Raw genomic sequence first — 16,488 nt, forward strand, 5'->3', positions numbered from 1 at the left:
ACAAGTTTGATTGGCTAGGGAGAGAGATTGGGCGAAAATGGAGCTTAGAGGATCAATGGAGCTTGGGGATGGAAGAGGTAGTCAACTCGGAGAAGAAGACTCCCCTTTTATAGTGAAGGGACAAATCCAACCGTTATCCACTTAACCAGCCCGCGACATGCGGTACTACCGCAACAGACAAGCGGTACTACCGCTAGGAGGTGTGGTACTACCGCACCCATGGCAGATACCAGAAGAAGCCCTTTTGTGTTGATGCTACGAGCGGTAGAACCGCCGGAGCGGTACTACCGTGCGCCCTTGCGGTACTATCGCAAGGCAGGGTTCAACTGGGCTGGGAAGGCACGGATGAATAAAATTACATCGGTGACTACTTCCGCTGAGTTTAGATCGGTGCAAAAATCCGACACGGTACTACCGCATCCAGGGAGCGGTACTACTGCATAGGGCGCGGATGTAAAAAATTACATCTGCCCCTACTTCCGTGCGAGTAGCAATGCTGGACCAGAAGTCACGGTACTACCGCGTCCTAGGAGTGATACTACCGCAAGGTGGTGTGGTACTACCATGAGGCTCTGCGGTACTACTGCACCCTTGAGCAGTACTACCGCACGCCACATCACACTACCACTTGGAGTCGTTCGTTTTGCAAATACACAGATAATAGATCGGTGCTCCAAAGCGGCAAGGGAAAGGTGGTGCAAAGGAACAGACGTGTACGTGATGATTCCACCCTAACCTTTCCGAAGCAGACCCCTCTTAATAGTACGGCTTTCCTACGACTTAGCTGGCGAGCTGGGTGGTGCACGAATCTGGTGCGGATGTGCGCGTTCACCGCTGCCACGCGGGTCTACTGCTCGGGCCTCGACGCAGACTAGGGGCGACTCGATTGCTCGCGGGCGTGATCAGTGATGTCCCTTTGGAAGTTGGTGGTGCGCTCTATGGCCTTGGTGTGCAGGTGTGCCGTGGATCTGGAGGGGAAGTGTGCGATGTGGTGGTGGTCGGTGGCTAGGTGTGCAACGAGAGGGCGAGCGCTGGTGCGAAGGTGAAGTCGCCAAGAAGGATGACGCACGGACTGGCCCAGTTGTGTTGGCGCTCATTGGGAACGTTGAATGTTTCGTCTTTGATGTCTGCCAGCGGGAGGCAACGGTCGTGGGCAAGCTTCTGTGGCTTGTGGGCTCTGCTAAGGACTGGTTGAGGTGGCCAGTGCAGCGACCTAGAGAGAAGGTGCTCAGATCCATCCGGATTTGGCCGTGGTGGCTCGGCAGAGGACTTGCTGATGCATGCTACGCGGGGCTCGTGAGGTTGACCCGGGCGAAAGCTTGTCTCGGCTTGTCCGGAGCTAGCAATGTCGACGTTTTCGAGCACCGTTTCCATCTTGGTGGCATTGCCAAGGTACTCCTCGCCCCAACCTTTGCAGCTTCACGTGAAACCCTAGGCCCATGTGACTGGATGGTGACAATGCTTTGGCATCGTATCCCTTCTCGGGGGCTTCATCTTTGGACCTAGGCATCGGCAAGCGGGGCCGATGGAAGATGGTGGTGTTGGCATCATGGCTTCTGTGGCAACGATGATGGGAGTGCGCGATGTCGGAGACACGGCAATGGTTGCGATAGTCGGCTCTTTTCCGGCGTGTTCGTGGGATTACCTCGAGTTGTTTTGTTGCGGTGAAGTCTGGGCTGCGATGGCGGGGCCTCGTTGGCAACGATGACATGCTGCAGCTGGTCTGTTCGGTGGTCTTTCATGACGCCAACCTTGCATAGTTCTCCTTCGGAGCTAGTGTCCAGAGTCGGAGTTGCGCTACCCTCAGCGTGGGTGGCTGAGTTTGGCACGAGCCTTCTTTTATTGCTGCATAAACTCTACGGTGAGGGTCGATGTTCATCTTCAACGAAGTCGGAGTCGCTTTCTCGGAGATTAGGGAAGTTGATGATGCATGTTGGGGAGAAGCGATGACGATGAAGCCGGTGTGCGATCTTAACGAGACCCTCTATGTGAGGTGTGTGTGGAGTATTATGTGTGTTCCGCTCAGCAGTTTGTGATGGTTTTCGCCCGGTTTTTCGTTAATTAACTAGGCAACTCTCTTCTGCTTAATTAATGGGCGAGTCAAATCTTTTGCCTCCATTTAAAAAATTAATAATGTGTCCTGCTTCAAAACTTTCCTCCCCTAACAAAATGTCTCTCCACGTCGTCGAAGCACCCGCAGGGCAGCGAGCCTGTAAATTGTTCCCAGCCGAAAAGTATTGTCCTCGAAGGCCTCTAGCACATAAACTCTCTGGCTTGTCCAATCTCCAAGCCCGCTTTGCTAACATAGCGTCATTGAACAACTATAAATCTTTGAAACCCGTCCGACCTCTAACCAAGGCTGCCAACCGTAAATCTTTGAAACCCATCCCAGCTCTAACCAAGGCTGCTAGTGCATACCTCACTTATCAGGGCCCACACCTCATAGAAAGGTTTATTTCTCTATTATGCTGACAAGCAAGGCCTACATGTCCTCCCAAACTCCGACCTCTAACCAAGGCTGCCAACCGTAAATCTTTGAAGTCCATCCCACCTCTAACCAAGGCTGCCAGTGCATACCTCACTTATCAGGACCCACACCTCATAGAGAGGTTTATTTCTCTAATATGCTGACAAGCAGGGCCTACATGTCCTCCCAAACAACCCATCCGACCTCTAACCAAGGCCGGCAACCGTAAATCTTTGAAGCCCATCCCACCTTTAACCAAGGCTGCTAGTGCATACCTCACTTATGAGGACCCACACCTCGTAGAGAGGTTTATTTCTATTATGTTGACAAGCAGGGCCTGCATGTCCTCCCAAACAGTGTACGCAGCGCATACCGGAGGAGGCATCATATTTGCACGTTGAGGCAAGTTCAAGCAACAGAAACTAGCATTCTGTAATGTAAGCTACCAAAGTGACCATCGAGTACAAGTTTAGGTACTCCCAATTTATTTACCTCCTTTATTTTGTTGTCATGGTGAGTCTGAAAGCTGCAGAGACTCATGCATAACATGCTTACATATATACTAGCAAATATGCCCGTACGTTGCACCGGGGAAAAAAAAACATCCCTCATACACAAATCCGACGACATGAGCAAATCCCTTAAAATCTTTCATGATTCTGCACGACAAGCGACAAGCAACATGATAAGTAGTGTTGCGCAAAACCATAAAGGTGGGATGATTTTTGAAGTGTACTCAAGGTGTTTCTAATTTATTAAACAAAAATATCTACCTAGTTATTGGTATCTGTTTACACTTTTGTTGTCGTTCCTCTTTAGTGATGCTCAACAAATATTGCATTATGATGAAAATAGCGAAGTACGTTTTAGTACACAACGATAACTTGTGCATAAGAGCATTATTTTTGTCTGTAACTATCATATGTACTCAATTTAAATGGTGTCGAAACATATATAATAGGTATTTTCAAAATTAAAAAGGTATTAATTAAGGTTGCATTGTAAACCTAATTTTATAAATGATTAACATGCATGATAATAGTATATTTAAAATCTACACATAATTTAAATGGTGTAGGACATATATAATAGGCATTTTTAAAATACCCTAATTTTAGAAATCATTAGCATGCACGATAATAGCATATTTGAAATCTACACGTTTCTCTAAGGAATTTTCATATATAGTATGTTATATTTTAAGTTGGACTTGAAAGATATGAATGTTCTAAAAAGTATTTGAATATACCCAATAAAAAATTAAATAAAAAGAAAAGAAAAATAGGCCGAGCTGGAATCAAACCTGGATCTCTCAAGTGGAGGCGTGCGGCTCAAGCCAATGGACTATTTACATGCTTGTGCTAAATAAGCGGGTCGCCTGGTAATAAACTAAAGTACAGTCCATGAACTTACGAATCGTTTTTCACTCACTTATAAGTGGCATAATGGGTAATTTGTGGACCTTTAAAAGGTAATTTTCGTGATGTACCGCCAAAAGCAATAGTCCCTTTATTATTAGGTACAGACATTTACAACTCCTCAAATTTTTGGATGTCTGTGTGATGTACTGTCTTCCTAGCCATGATCAAGTTCAATATGTACTGCATGCAACAATATATAGCCACAACAAGGGGCCATACACAATTTATCATCTATCATCAGACACTGACACATCATAAGTAAGTAACCCTTCAGTCTGAGCCCCCATTCCCCCATAGCAGAGTCAGTTATATCTCACGGCAAATCAAATGCAAAAGCTCTATTATTTGTCCAGCATTGTGTAAGACGGTAGGTCCTTGACCGCCAATACATCCTCTAAAACCAGTTCACGCTCCAACTGAGTTCTCGTGGATTTCATCACCTCCTGGCGCAACCAAACAGTAATGCAGCTGATTACAGATTTAATGGTACAATTAAAATCAGGATTAGCCTACATGGAATGCAAAAAAAGCTTACATTGAACTCCATATATGAAGCACGTTTCACGAGCCACTGGGCATCAAGCATCCGAAAGGCTACACAATAGAGGTGATCAAACGCATGTTCATCTCGTCCGAGTAGTTCCAGGAAACGAATTCCTGACTTTGAAGATGGAACAGCTGAGAAAAAGTGAGAAGCGCAAAAACCAGGGATTAGGAACAATACCATTACAGAGCATTGCCAATGTTGGCAATTTCACTGGTTCTAGGAAATCTTAGCATCGACTCTAGTACTAGAATCAGGTTCTAAGTGAGTTGACTATGTGGGGCCCAAGTTGGCTCAATATTGAGAGGATGGTAGATGATAAAAGAATATAATATCTGACATGTGGGCCCAAAAGTAGGTGCTACGAAAAAGTTAACACCAGAGAAATTTTAGTTTTCTTTGGACCGAGTTCTAGCAATTTTCTTAGAACCAATGAAATTGCACATGCTCTTACTTGATTGCAGATCCAACATCTGGATCAGCATGAATGAAATGTTGATACCAGCAACTGCAAAAGGGTACTCCCAATCTGCTCTTTGACCTTGCACTTTGTTCAGAAGCATTTGAAAGGATGCCTGATACAGAACAGATGTAATGATCAGACAAAACTAGGAGTATGTAATAACAGGAGTAAATTACATCTATAGTACTCAAACTTGACACTAGGGTTCACTTTCATCACTGTATTCACGAAGTGCCAGAATACGGTCACTGAGATTGCGTATCACTGAGATTGCGTAAATGTGTCACTCTACGGTCACCGCTACCGTATGCAACGTATTTCACTGATGTGGTATATGTTGAACTGTCCTAACGGTTGACTTGCTTACGTGGCAAGCTCATCCTTCTCATGCCTTTTTCGCATCCGATGAATGAACCTGAGCACTGGCTACCGCGAGATGTACCACATGGCTGCTTGGCTCTCTTCTGTCAACAACCTCTACTTCGACACCGCCTTTCTTCGTGCCGCGCCGTCCCTGTGAAGGCGGAAGACTGCCCTACTTGAGCTCCTCTCGTGCGACGCCCCGCTCTTCGTCGAACAATACGGTGGCGCGCTGCACCCGGACGAGCTCGCTTTCTTCGACATGCTCCGAGATGACTACGAGGTCGGATCGCACCTCAGCCGCCTCCTGGAAAGCCCGGTTCCCCTCGCGTGTGTTGGCGCAGCTAGCCCTAGTGCACGACGGCGATCACCGTAGACACGGCCGGAGAGGAGGAAGCACACAAAAGTTTTCCGGCCGCTCAAACACCCCCGCCGCACGAACGGCTTTTCTATTTTTCACATCGAGCACGGACTCGATCTGGGCAGCGATTACACAGGGGGGAGAGGGTCTTATACCCGCGGGCTCTGACACGCCAGGCCGCGCCCAAACGTACCCACTCTCCCACTCGCCACGTCCCGCGCGCTTCGGCTCGCGTACGCCCATCGCGCACACACGCGATCGCCGCGGCCACTCCGCGCGCCCGACGCGGTCCACTCCCCTGAACCCACACGCGCGCGCACACACAGCTGACTCACGCACACACACGGTCCACACAGGCACGTCCGCCACCAGGGCTTGCTTCGCCGCCGCTGCCGCCTTCTTCGGCCGATTGGCCACGCACGCACCCGTCCCGTGCACTTGCAAACATGGCGCCGACAGTCGGCCAACGATGTTGATGAACTTCAAGTTGGGTGTGGCACAGGAGGGTGGGATTCCGTGTGTAATGGTCTAGGAAACCAGCTTAGTATCGTTCATGGACCACATGAGGCTTCGGGAGCTCTAGAACGCGGCGCTGGGGAGCTATGGCAGGGGTGGGAGCTGGGCTTGAGGTGCAACAGCGAATGCGGATAAGATGTTCGACGTAATTTCAGAGAGGAGTGCTAGTAGAGAGAGGTGTATTTGCCACTCAGTGAGATACAGTGGATACGGTACTGGTGACCGTAGAGTGGCACGTCCTGGCAACCTCAGTGACCGTATTTTGACCTTTCCTGAATACAGTGACAAAAGTGAACCCTAGGATCAAGTACAGGTACCATAGATGTAATTTACTCTAATAACAGAGATATGACCAGCAGTTTTAACTAGGTCTTTACTGGGTAGTTCCTAGCGAAAAAGATGAGGTTCTCCAATGATATGTATCCACCACCCCTGCATGGAGACTATTTGTATTAGATGGCTTTATCAATTGAGTAAACAACACCAGAAGCGCAGCCTGGTACATAAGAGTCAAGACTATTCAAAGGAGACCTGAAATCTGTTGATGGATCAGTGCCTTGCCAACCCATCTCCTTCCACGATTCTGATTTTAGAGGAGGAATCTCGCGACTTGGGTAAGCTAACTTCCACAGTTGTTTCAAGGCGTCCTAAAAAGAATAATGCCGATCAGTTGCTTTGCTTCCATGAGAGCATGCCCAGTGGGAAAACAATAATAATAATAATAGAGAGGCATGTCCGAGCTTTCCAAACGGATTGTACGTACTTGGTGCTCAATACGGGAACCATCAAAAGGGATTTTCAATCTGCGTCTTAAATTGTCCAATCTTTCTTCCTGTAAAACAGAAGTTCAGAACTTAAATAATTCTAAGGGCCTGTTTTATCCAACTTTCGTCCACATGTTACCTGCAAAGGACTAACATATACTGGATTGCTGGTTTCGTTATCCGAAGAAAAGGGAAACAACCTGCCAAAAATTGACCCGGAGCTTACAATAATATTTGCTGCAACAAATAGCAAAAAGGACAGAAGAATATCAATATTATCACAGAATTAAGATCATGGCTAGGAAGGCAGTACATCAATAGCCACGAGAAATTCATCTAGAACAAAAGCTCAACGACTTCCAAGATAGAGCATTGCTATATCAGTATATTGTTTACATGACTTGATACAATCAAAGATATGTCATGGATTTGAAAATCAGAAATATTACTTCTAATTTTCATGATAGCTACCGGCCTGCCCATTTACACAAAGTAATCAGTGAATCTATATTTGGCAAAGATGAATAATAGTTAAATTCGCATACCAAGTGCTAGAAAATCATCAAACTAGAAGACGATATAACAGTCCGTTAATGTCAAGCATTACAAAGTGTATAGACAAATGCGTGGAGCAGTACCTAACCACTGTGCCCACTGCGCAATCAAATTTGAGAAAAGAAATGACCAGTGCAATTGTTCCTTTTTCCTATCATCATCATCCCACAAGTCTTGCCTTCTGGGGTCATATACCTTCAGGAGGTAAGGAAATTTGTCAATAGTCTGCATTCACCTCAAGGTTGGAAGAACTTACGAAATTATGTCTAGAAAATTACTAACTTCCGATCCGCCACCGTCATAACTAGATTTCCCTAGTAGAGGTTCATCCAGGGAATCTACATGGGATATGTCAACATGTTCATTCTTCCTTCCATCAACATCTGCGTGATGGAGCCGCCGCCTCAGATTGCTCGCTGACATGATGTACTATGCCAGAAAAAGAGTCAGAACAACAAGAAAGACAGAAACAAAATCAACATCTTAGTTGTGCACTGAAGCACGAATATATTCATACAGCACACAAAGTATTATCTGGAACAATTCACTTGTAAAATGCAGGTTCTCTAAAGTAAAAAAGGAAAAAGAAAGAGACGAACTTAAAGTGCCCCTTAAATGCAGACTCAAAAGAAAATCGCAATCCTTCTACAACACCATCGAAATATTCAGAGTGCCTTCAGAACCCTAATCCCACCAAATTATACTCCCCCGTCGATCCCCACAGGTTCATCAGCCTAACTTCAAAACCTAACGCCTTTTTCACGATTTCGAAAAACTCCTGGAAGCATGCGCATACCTTCCGCTGGATTATAGCAGATTACGAGTTGACAAGGGGAGAACAACCGAGCTCACGTACCGAGGGGTCCTCGTCCTGGTTGATTCCGGTATCCGGTGATTGGGAGGACGACGAATGAGGGAAGAAGAAGTCTGCCTTGCGTTGGGGGAGGGGATTGATTCTGACTCGAAGCTTTAAGAAGAAGCGGGGAGGGGGAGGGGAGAAGTGGGGTTGGACTTGGAACTTGGAAGAGCGAATACAGCTGGGGAAGGAACTCGGCTGCGGGAAGGATCCTTCGATCCAAAGCATCCAAAGACTCCACAAAATAGTAAATCTTGCCGTGCTGCTACCTAACGGCGAAGCATCCACCGTTGCTTTTACCTAACGGCGAAGCATTCACTTATAAAATGCAAATTTCACTCATTATATAAAAAACATACTTCAGTCATTTCAAAAATAAAATTCACTCATGAAAAAAAATCACTCATTTTAGAAAACGGATTTCACTAATTTCAAGAAAATCAGTGGTTTCAAAAAGTGGTATCTATAATGGACTGTGCTAACGACCGGACGGCAGGATTTTAGCTACAGGCACGAACAATCGCCGCAAATATGCATGCATGCAGGATGAGCGATGACGACTTTGCATGCGCGCCATAGCTTGCAGCTGCATTGTTAAATATGCATGCATATAAAAACAAAACTGCTGATGTCATCAAAGATTTCTTTGAAATGCAAACTTTAAAACATTTTGTAGCACAAATCATAGCTATGATTGAAAAATTGTTTTCACATAAAAGATTCGTCTCGACGAGATCTTCGAATCTAGATCTCATGTTGGTATGTTTCGACGATTTTTTTTCGGGGTCAAAAGTTATCAGGCCCAGGCTAAGTAAATTATCACGTCTATGCATGATACGTAAGTTACCATCTTATTTATATAGAAATCACCGGGGCATAAAAGTGGTCCTCAAATTCTCCCCACATGCAAATGAATTAGAATACCAAAAAGTTGATGTCATCCTTGATTCCCCTTTATTTCAAAACTTCAAAATGTTTTGTAGCTCAAACCGTTGGTCCGATCGAAAAGATTCATGAAGAAAGCATCAAAACTAGATATTATGTTGATTTGTTCAGATAATTTTTATTTCGGATCAAAAGTTACTACTTCTGGGCTAAGTAAGGTATCACGTCTGAGCTACATATGTTACCATGTTGTTTACAGATATTACCGGGGTATAAATTATCATGGTCTGCGATATGTGAGATACCATGCTATTCACACAAAAAGTTACTGAGGGGGTATTTCATCAACCCCTCCCCCCCCCACATGCCAAAGTTATCTGGACCGAGGTACATAAGTTACCAGGTCCGCATATATGAGTTACCATGCTATTCACACAAAACTTACCGAGGGGATATTTCATCAACTCCCCCCCCCATGTCAAAGTTATCTGGACCGAGGTACATAAGTTATCAGGTCAGCGGTATGAGAGTTACCATGCTATCCACACAAAAGTTACCGAGGGGATATCCCATCAACCCCCTCCCCCCTCCCCCCATGCCAAAGTTATCAGGACCGATGTACATAAGTTATCGGGTCTGCGACATGTGAGTTACCATGCTATTCGCACAAAAGTTACCGAGGGGATATTTTATGAACCCCCTCCCCTCCCCCCATGCCAAAGTTATTAGGATCGAGATACATAAGTTATCAGGTCTGCGAGTTACCATGCTATTCACATAAGGGCAGTGCTAACTTCCGACATAGCTCATATCGTTTCCTTTTTATGTGTGTGTTCACTGTCCACTAATAGTTAGTTTAATTAGCAGCTAATCACATGCATGCAGAAAAAATGATGATGCCAGCCTGATTTTTTTTCAAAACTAAAAATTCAAAATGTTTTATAGCTCAAACCGTCCATGTGATTGAGAAACTGCCTTCACATAAAGATTCGTCACAACGAGACCTTTGAAACTAGATAACATGGCGATATGTTTTGATGATTTTTTTCTAGGTCCATACCAGGCATGTACTATATAATTATCACGTCTATGACACATAAATTATCAAGCCGTTCCTCGGGCGCAGGACGTGCGACGCTGCATGGGTGATGTGGGAACCCGGGGACCCTGATTTTCTCGCGCGCGAGGCGTGCAGAAGGAGTAGTTTACTCGCTCGATCGTGACCGTGAGATGCCAATAGGATGGATACCAAATCGTTCGGATCTATTAGCGAATTTCCAGTGGACTGGAAAATAGCTTTCTCGAGGTGACGTGGGGCATAAATTACCATGCTATTTACATAGTAGTTATCCTAGGATGTTTTCAACAATTTTGTTCTTTGGTCAATGTTATCATGGTGTTGTACATAAGTTATCAGGTCAACGGTGCTTATGCTATTTACACAACGTTCCTTTCTTTGTTATTTTTTGACTGGATATGTGAAGGTACAAAAGAAAAGAAAGCTAGATTTGTCGTCAAAGCTGAGCCAGCCCAAGTGGTTATTGAGTTCATATAACTAATCTATAGGGGTAAGAGGTTCGACTCTCCAAGCTCCCCAGCTTTTTGCCAGAAATTTTAATCGAGGGACCCAAAAAAGAAACTTGTGCGAGGGATTGATGGGCGAAAAAAAAGGAAACTCCCTCGCGGTAATGATGGCCGAAAAGAAAGGAAACTCCCTCGCGGTAATGATGGCCGAAAAAAAAAGGAAACTCCCTCGCGGGAATGATTGCTGAAAAATAAGGGAACTCCCCCGCGGGAATGATCCCAAAAAAAGGAAACTGCCTCCCTTGACATGCGTGAGTAGAAAAAAAAAGAGGTGCGAGATGGAACTTGCGTGGGCCGTTCGATGCGGATCCAATAGTGAACGAACCGTTCGGATCTGTTGCAAACTGCCAGTCGGCAGGAATTTAGCACTCTCGATCTATAATACCTAAATAGTTCATCCCCACTAACCTATTTCTCTTAACATGCAAACTGTCCACATCAGCATCCTTGCCACATCAGCGTTTCATATATAATTGCAAGTACCCACCACAGATTGACAACATCTAATCCAGTTTTTCCTGTGGCTGGCTCACACGCCAATTGCTGCAACCCAACATGTCATGCAGTCATGCTAGCCCACACACCATCACGTCTGACTCATGATCTCCCATGGCTGTTTCGTTCCATTTCCTCGACGTCATAATTGCCCTGAGAAACTGAAGAATGAATTGTGGCAGTCCACGACCTTGACAGCTGAGCAGTCATGTCTTCAATATAAAGACATGCCTCGGCTTGCCCTTCCCCACATCCCCACACTCCTGCCAAAATCGCCCTCACCTCAGATTCTGCTCCCAAAGGCCACAGGCTCGATGGAGCTCTGGCGCGCATTCATCTTGGCCTCTAGCTTGCCGCTGCTGCATGCTCTGCTAACTGGTGTTGCCGTCAAAGAGTTATGGTGGTGAATCCTTGCCTTAGATCTCGCTTGCAAAGGCCCTGCTGAATAGCAGCGAGTAACCATGCATAGCGCCGTCGCTGGTGCTGCCATTGATTACCCTTAATATTTTTCTACAAACGATATTTCTCTTCCTCTTTTTTGGATGTATCCATGGGTGTATTGAGTATATGAGCTTTTGGGGGTAATCAGTTCACCACATCCACATATGTGATTTGATATTGCAAATGAAAAATTCAGGGATGCTTCTGTGTACGCAGCCTCTCATACAAGTCATCGGCATGTCATCGCGTTGGAGTTCGTGCGTGCCCTCCATGTGTTTTAGTTTTGTTTTCAGCTGGTACTTTCATTTGTGGGAATTTTCGGTTGATACTTGAGCAAGAGCAGCTACCTTATGTGTCTTCTCTAAGCACCTACACGAATAGGCATTGAGCTTCCCACTGTATCTTATCTGAAGAGTCTACACAGGCAGGCAATGCAAATTTCCATTTTGCATTTCTGTAAATATCTATCTAATATTTTTGCATGTTTGTTTCATACAGCTGCCTGAAGAGATTTTGTATCAGAACTATTGCGCTTCAATGAATAATCTAACTTACCACTTCACTTAACAGCCAATTATATGTAATAGACACGTTTTTATTGTCAGTATTATGTAGACTACACGTACAATACCGTTTTCTCGGCCAGGTCATATGTCTTGCTACCTTGCTTTTTCTGATATGAAGTTGCATATACTAAACAAGTGGACTGACATCATTGGGACGCGGAGTAATTGAGCCCGAGCTCAGATGAGCTCGATATCCACGTCGTTGGAAAGCCCATCTGGATCTGGGCCATTTTTTTATACGGGCGTCGGTTGACTGCTAGAAAATGAGCACGGTAGAGAAATACATAGACGGCGGTGGTGGGTGGTGGGCCAGATTTGACGGGCAGACGGACGTCCGTTCGTCGTCGGCGAGGTGAGCCGCGGATCGGAATCGGCATACGCGTCTGTTCCATGGCCCCGGGAAGTTCGCTTGTCTTCTCCGCGGACTGTGGCGTAGATAGAAGGACCGCCGACGGAGGCGAAGGTGGCGTTACGTTCACCTCGCCGGCCCTCCCGCCCCTCTCCACCGCCGCTCGTTCACCTTCTCCCATGGCCGCCACGGCCCTTCTCTGCCCGTCCTATCCCCTCTTCCCATGGCGGCCATGGCCCTCCTCTGCTGCCCAATCTAGCCCCTCCGCCGCCGCTCTTCCCCCTCCTCCTCTTCCCCTGCTCCACCGTCCCATCCTTTCCTCCTCCTCTGTCGGTCCCTTCCTCCCATGCTGTTGAATCCCCCCCTCCTCTGTCACCAGATCGCCATCTCCTTTGTCCGTCTCCATCTCCTCTGTTGCCAGTTCCTCTAACCATACTTCTATTTTGTATAGTTGTATCGAATATAATTATAAAATTTACATGATTTGTGTAATGGATGATTTATGGTTAGCATATTTGCCTGAACATACCAGATTTGACATGATGCCTTTTTTCTTGCTTATATGTCATCCATCTCTAGAACATTTCGTATTTTTAATTGCAATATAATCACTCAATTGTTGTCACATATTATACAAATTTTGTTTTCTTGCATGTTGACCAAAGTATTATCTTCATAATCATGTTATTATGAAAAATTATTTTCGGATGAATTACTTTTACAGTCATTAATCCAGGGATTTGCTGTCAGTAAGCAGAATCATGCTTACTGAATCTAGGCAGTTCATCCAAGAAAATGTTGATTACCGAATTCAGGCAGTTCATATGTGAATTGGCTGCGTTTGTAGACTGAGGATAGATGCTGCTGCACCAAGGAGAACTCCCTGCCCAAATTGCATCAGTGCGTTTGAGAAGGCTCTTAAGAGTTATGCTGACAACCCAGCTGAGGATGTGATCACACTAGTTCTTGGCACTACTTTCGACTTTTTGGACGAGGCTTACGACTTCTACAATTTGTAATTGTCCATCCTGTCTGATCCGTGGATCAGGAAGTTCGCTTTTCGTGTACTGGTTGAAGAACCGAACTGAATGCAGGACCGAGTCTTCTTGCCCAAGGCGTAGGTCATTTGGAAGCTGAGCACTACGGGATAGAGGCAAGGAGCACCGGCGGCGAGGCACCATGGAGTTTCTGATGCAGCCAATCGACAGGTCCGTGGATCTTTGATTTCCTGGCGATGCCATTCCCATTTTAGGCCGTTGTCTTAGCTGATGCAGAGGATTGATTTTTTCCTAGTTTTAGATCTGCTCTGCTTGAGGAAGTAGGTAAGAGTTTGGTGCCGGCCCCTGTGGCTGTGAATGGCCCTGCGGTGGCGGTTTTGAAGGTGGCGCAGCAGGGCGGAGGGCGAGGTGGCGCAGCATCGGGCGGTGGACAGCGACGAAGCACAAATCTTCTCGGCGAAGGATGCGGCGGCTGAAGATGGGAGAGCTCCCCTCCAACTTCGGAGCTATCAACGGGGAAGCTGAATCCCTAAGCGTCGGGGTGTAACAAGAGGTTAGTGAAGGGCAATTTAGGAAGCGTCATGAGTGAAGAAAGCCTACGGTTAGAGCAAGTGTTGATTGGGAAAAAGCATGCTATACTGTGCTTGCAGGCTGATTGATCTCTGCATTTAGAAAATTCATGCTATTATGTGCCTGTTTTTGCAGGCTGATTGCTCTCTGTATTCAGAAAAGTCATGCTATATGTGCCTGTGTTTGCAGGCTGATTGCTCTCTGCATTCAGAAAATTTATGCTACTTGTGCCTGTGTTTGCCGGCTGATTGCTCTGTGCATTCAGAAAATTTATGCAATGTATGTCTGTGCTTGCAGGCTTAGGATTGGTGCTGCCACACGAAGCAGAACACCGTGCCCAAATCGAATCAGTGCGTTCGAGAAGGCAGCCAGGTGTTGTGGAGAGAACCCAGCTGAAAATGTGATCACACCAGTTTTTGGTACTACTTTTGACTCTCTGGGCGAAGCATATGATGTGATTTCTATGAGGGGGAACCGATGTGAGCTGCTAGATTTCATGATCGAGGTGCTGCCATTCTGAAGTGAGATGAGGTGTCAGATATGCATTATATATGCAGTAGGTGTGCATTTGTTGTGAAAGCATTTCGTTGTGCGGAACAAACTAGAGAGAAAGTTTAGCTACCATCCCCTTTGATGTGGTGTGGCAGTGGTTTCCTGGGGTTTCCATCGCACTGGACGGAAATGTTAGCTGCCATCCACTTGTTGTGGTGTGGTGTTGATTTCCCAGGATTTCCAGTGTTAGCCATGGGCATGTATTTTGAGTAACTAATGCGTGTTTAGGCTCGCATCCAGAAACCAGTGGCGGGTCTAGAACTACATGACAGGAGTGCCATGCTCAATACTCACGTATTTAAACACTAATAGTACACCCAAATGAGCCTAACTACTACTGTAGTATATAATAAGTATACTTTGCATTTTCGCAGGGGGTGCCATGGCGTGCATGGAACCCCAGTTGGATCCGCCCCTGCCAGAAACATCTGTCAAATAAGTAGTTGTGTTCGGACCAGCATGTAGATATGTTAAGTTTGGATGTATGATTATGTGTGAGAATGAGTATGGAACCTGAAGCTACAGGTGTTAAATGCCTGACTGCGATTTGCTTGCAGTTGATGTTCATATTTGCTATGATTCAGCTTTGGGCGGTTGTGTGTGTGCGTGTGCAGGTTCTGGTCTTTATATGAGACCAAAAAATCAGTAAAAGAGTTGGAGTTTGAAAAATTACAAACTGTCAGACATGGTTGGATGGTACTTTAGATTGTTCAAATTCAAATCTACGCAATACTCCTCACATGAGTGTACGTCGAATTAAGGACTGAGAAATTTGAAAGCATTGTTCTTATAGAACTAGCGTGCATGCCTGTGTGCACATATTTGTTAGATTGATTAAACATGGTCTGTTAAAAAAATAGAACTGTTTGTACTGACATCAATCAAGATCCTGAATTAGCAGAGATTGTCGCCAACAATTGGCTTACATGTAGATTAAGGGAAACAAGTTTTAGCCTTTAGCCCGAGGATTGGTTTGGTGTCAAGAGAAAAAAAAATATCTTTTGATGAAGTTAAAGTGTGAAAACTTGGCGAGTGGTGTCATACAAAAACTTCAGATATTTGTTGGACCTTGATCTGGACTAACGCCATCAGCGGGCCTCATCGCCTGCTGTTGAGGAGGAACTACATCTGCAATTCTGCATACTACTGGGCTCTGTAATGGGTATTGAGATCGGCAAGGTACGTCGTGTCTGATCTGATTAATCCACATAGACCAGCTTGCAAGAATAACATGAATAGAAAGACTAAGCCGGGAAAATCTACAAAAAAAAAGATTCAAACTTGGAAATCATGCTCCATTCAAGATCTAACACCTTTCTTCACACATTTGTAGAAATGCTTGCCTGCTTTCTCGCCGCCACGACCAGGTGATAATCAGCTGCGCAATCTGGGCAGGGATAAAGGGCAGCTTCTCCTCGTATGCTGAGTTAGACAATGACTAAGGCCGGATGGGAAAGCGATCTGGTTCATGGGATGGATTAATATGAGAAACATGTTTTGGCGCAGATGGATTTACCCAGGGAAAGGGATCGTGTAGGAGAAGATTGACATCATTTTTTTATAGGGGAAAGGAGAAGATTGGTCGGTAGCTCCAATGGTTAGTCCAGTTTCCTTAGTGATTGATGTTGTTGGTACAGAATCTACTAGTACTTGATGGCCCATATCGTCCAGCCACATCCGAGCCGCTATGGTGTGGAGGCTGGGAGCTCCTAAGCCGCGCCTTTAGCGCCCGTAACGCGTA

At 45.6% G+C, this 16,488-nt stretch overlaps 1 protein-coding gene and 1 long non-coding RNA gene across 3 annotated transcripts; one reads left to right on the forward strand and one right to left on the reverse strand.

Annotated features, from left to right (window-relative positions):
- Positions 1–3,953: 3,953 nt before the first annotated feature.
- Positions 3,954–8,562, reverse strand: LOC123092269 (ELMO domain-containing protein A). 2 transcript variants are annotated; one of them, XM_044513980.1, is made up of 10 exons: positions 8,308–8,562; positions 7,734–7,880; positions 7,535–7,646; positions 7,036–7,133; positions 6,896–6,964; positions 6,664–6,779; positions 6,510–6,564; positions 4,887–5,007; positions 4,424–4,566; positions 3,954–4,331 (listed from the first exon to the last, which is right to left on the reverse strand). In XM_044513980.1, the coding sequence occupies exons 1-10, from the start codon at positions 8,533–8,535 to the stop codon at positions 4,230–4,232; spliced, it is 1,191 nt and encodes a 396-aa protein (XP_044369915.1). In that variant the 5' UTR covers positions 8,536–8,562; the 3' UTR covers positions 3,954–4,229. The 2 variants fall into 2 exon arrangements, with proteins under 2 accessions (XP_044369915.1, XP_044369916.1); XM_044513981.1 differs by having other exon boundaries at positions 7,734–7,867; positions 8,308–8,506.
- Positions 8,563–13,037: 4,475 nt separating this feature from the next.
- On the forward strand, positions 13,038–14,986 carry LOC123094864 (uncharacterized). Its single transcript, XR_006446013.1, has 3 exons — positions 13,038–13,835; positions 13,921–14,178; positions 14,493–14,986. It is a non-coding gene; the product is annotated as an uncharacterized lncRNA (long non-coding RNA).
- The last annotated feature ends 1,502 nt before the right edge of the window (positions 14,987–16,488 follow it).

Source organism: Triticum aestivum, chromosome 4B (genome assembly GCF_018294505.1).
Source record: "Triticum aestivum cultivar Chinese Spring chromosome 4B, IWGSC CS RefSeq v2.1, whole genome shotgun sequence".
Taxonomy (NCBI): domain Eukaryota; kingdom Viridiplantae; phylum Streptophyta; class Magnoliopsida; order Poales; family Poaceae; genus Triticum; species Triticum aestivum.

Bases quoted from the DNA above. Each gene is read 5' to 3' on its own strand.
- LOC123092269 (XM_044513980.1), bottom strand. From the start codon at position 8,535: ATGCTTTGGATCGAAGGATCCTTCCCGCAGCCGAGTTCCTTCCCCAGC. The intron at 7,647-7,733 runs GTTAGTAATTTT...TACCTCCTGAAG, and splicing joins ATGACGGTGGCGGATCGGAA to GTATATGACCCCAGAAGGCA. The intron at 4,567-4,886 runs GTAAGAGCATGT...ACTTTTTCTCAG, and splicing joins GATGTTGGATCTGCAATCAA to CTGTTCCATCTTCAAAGTCA.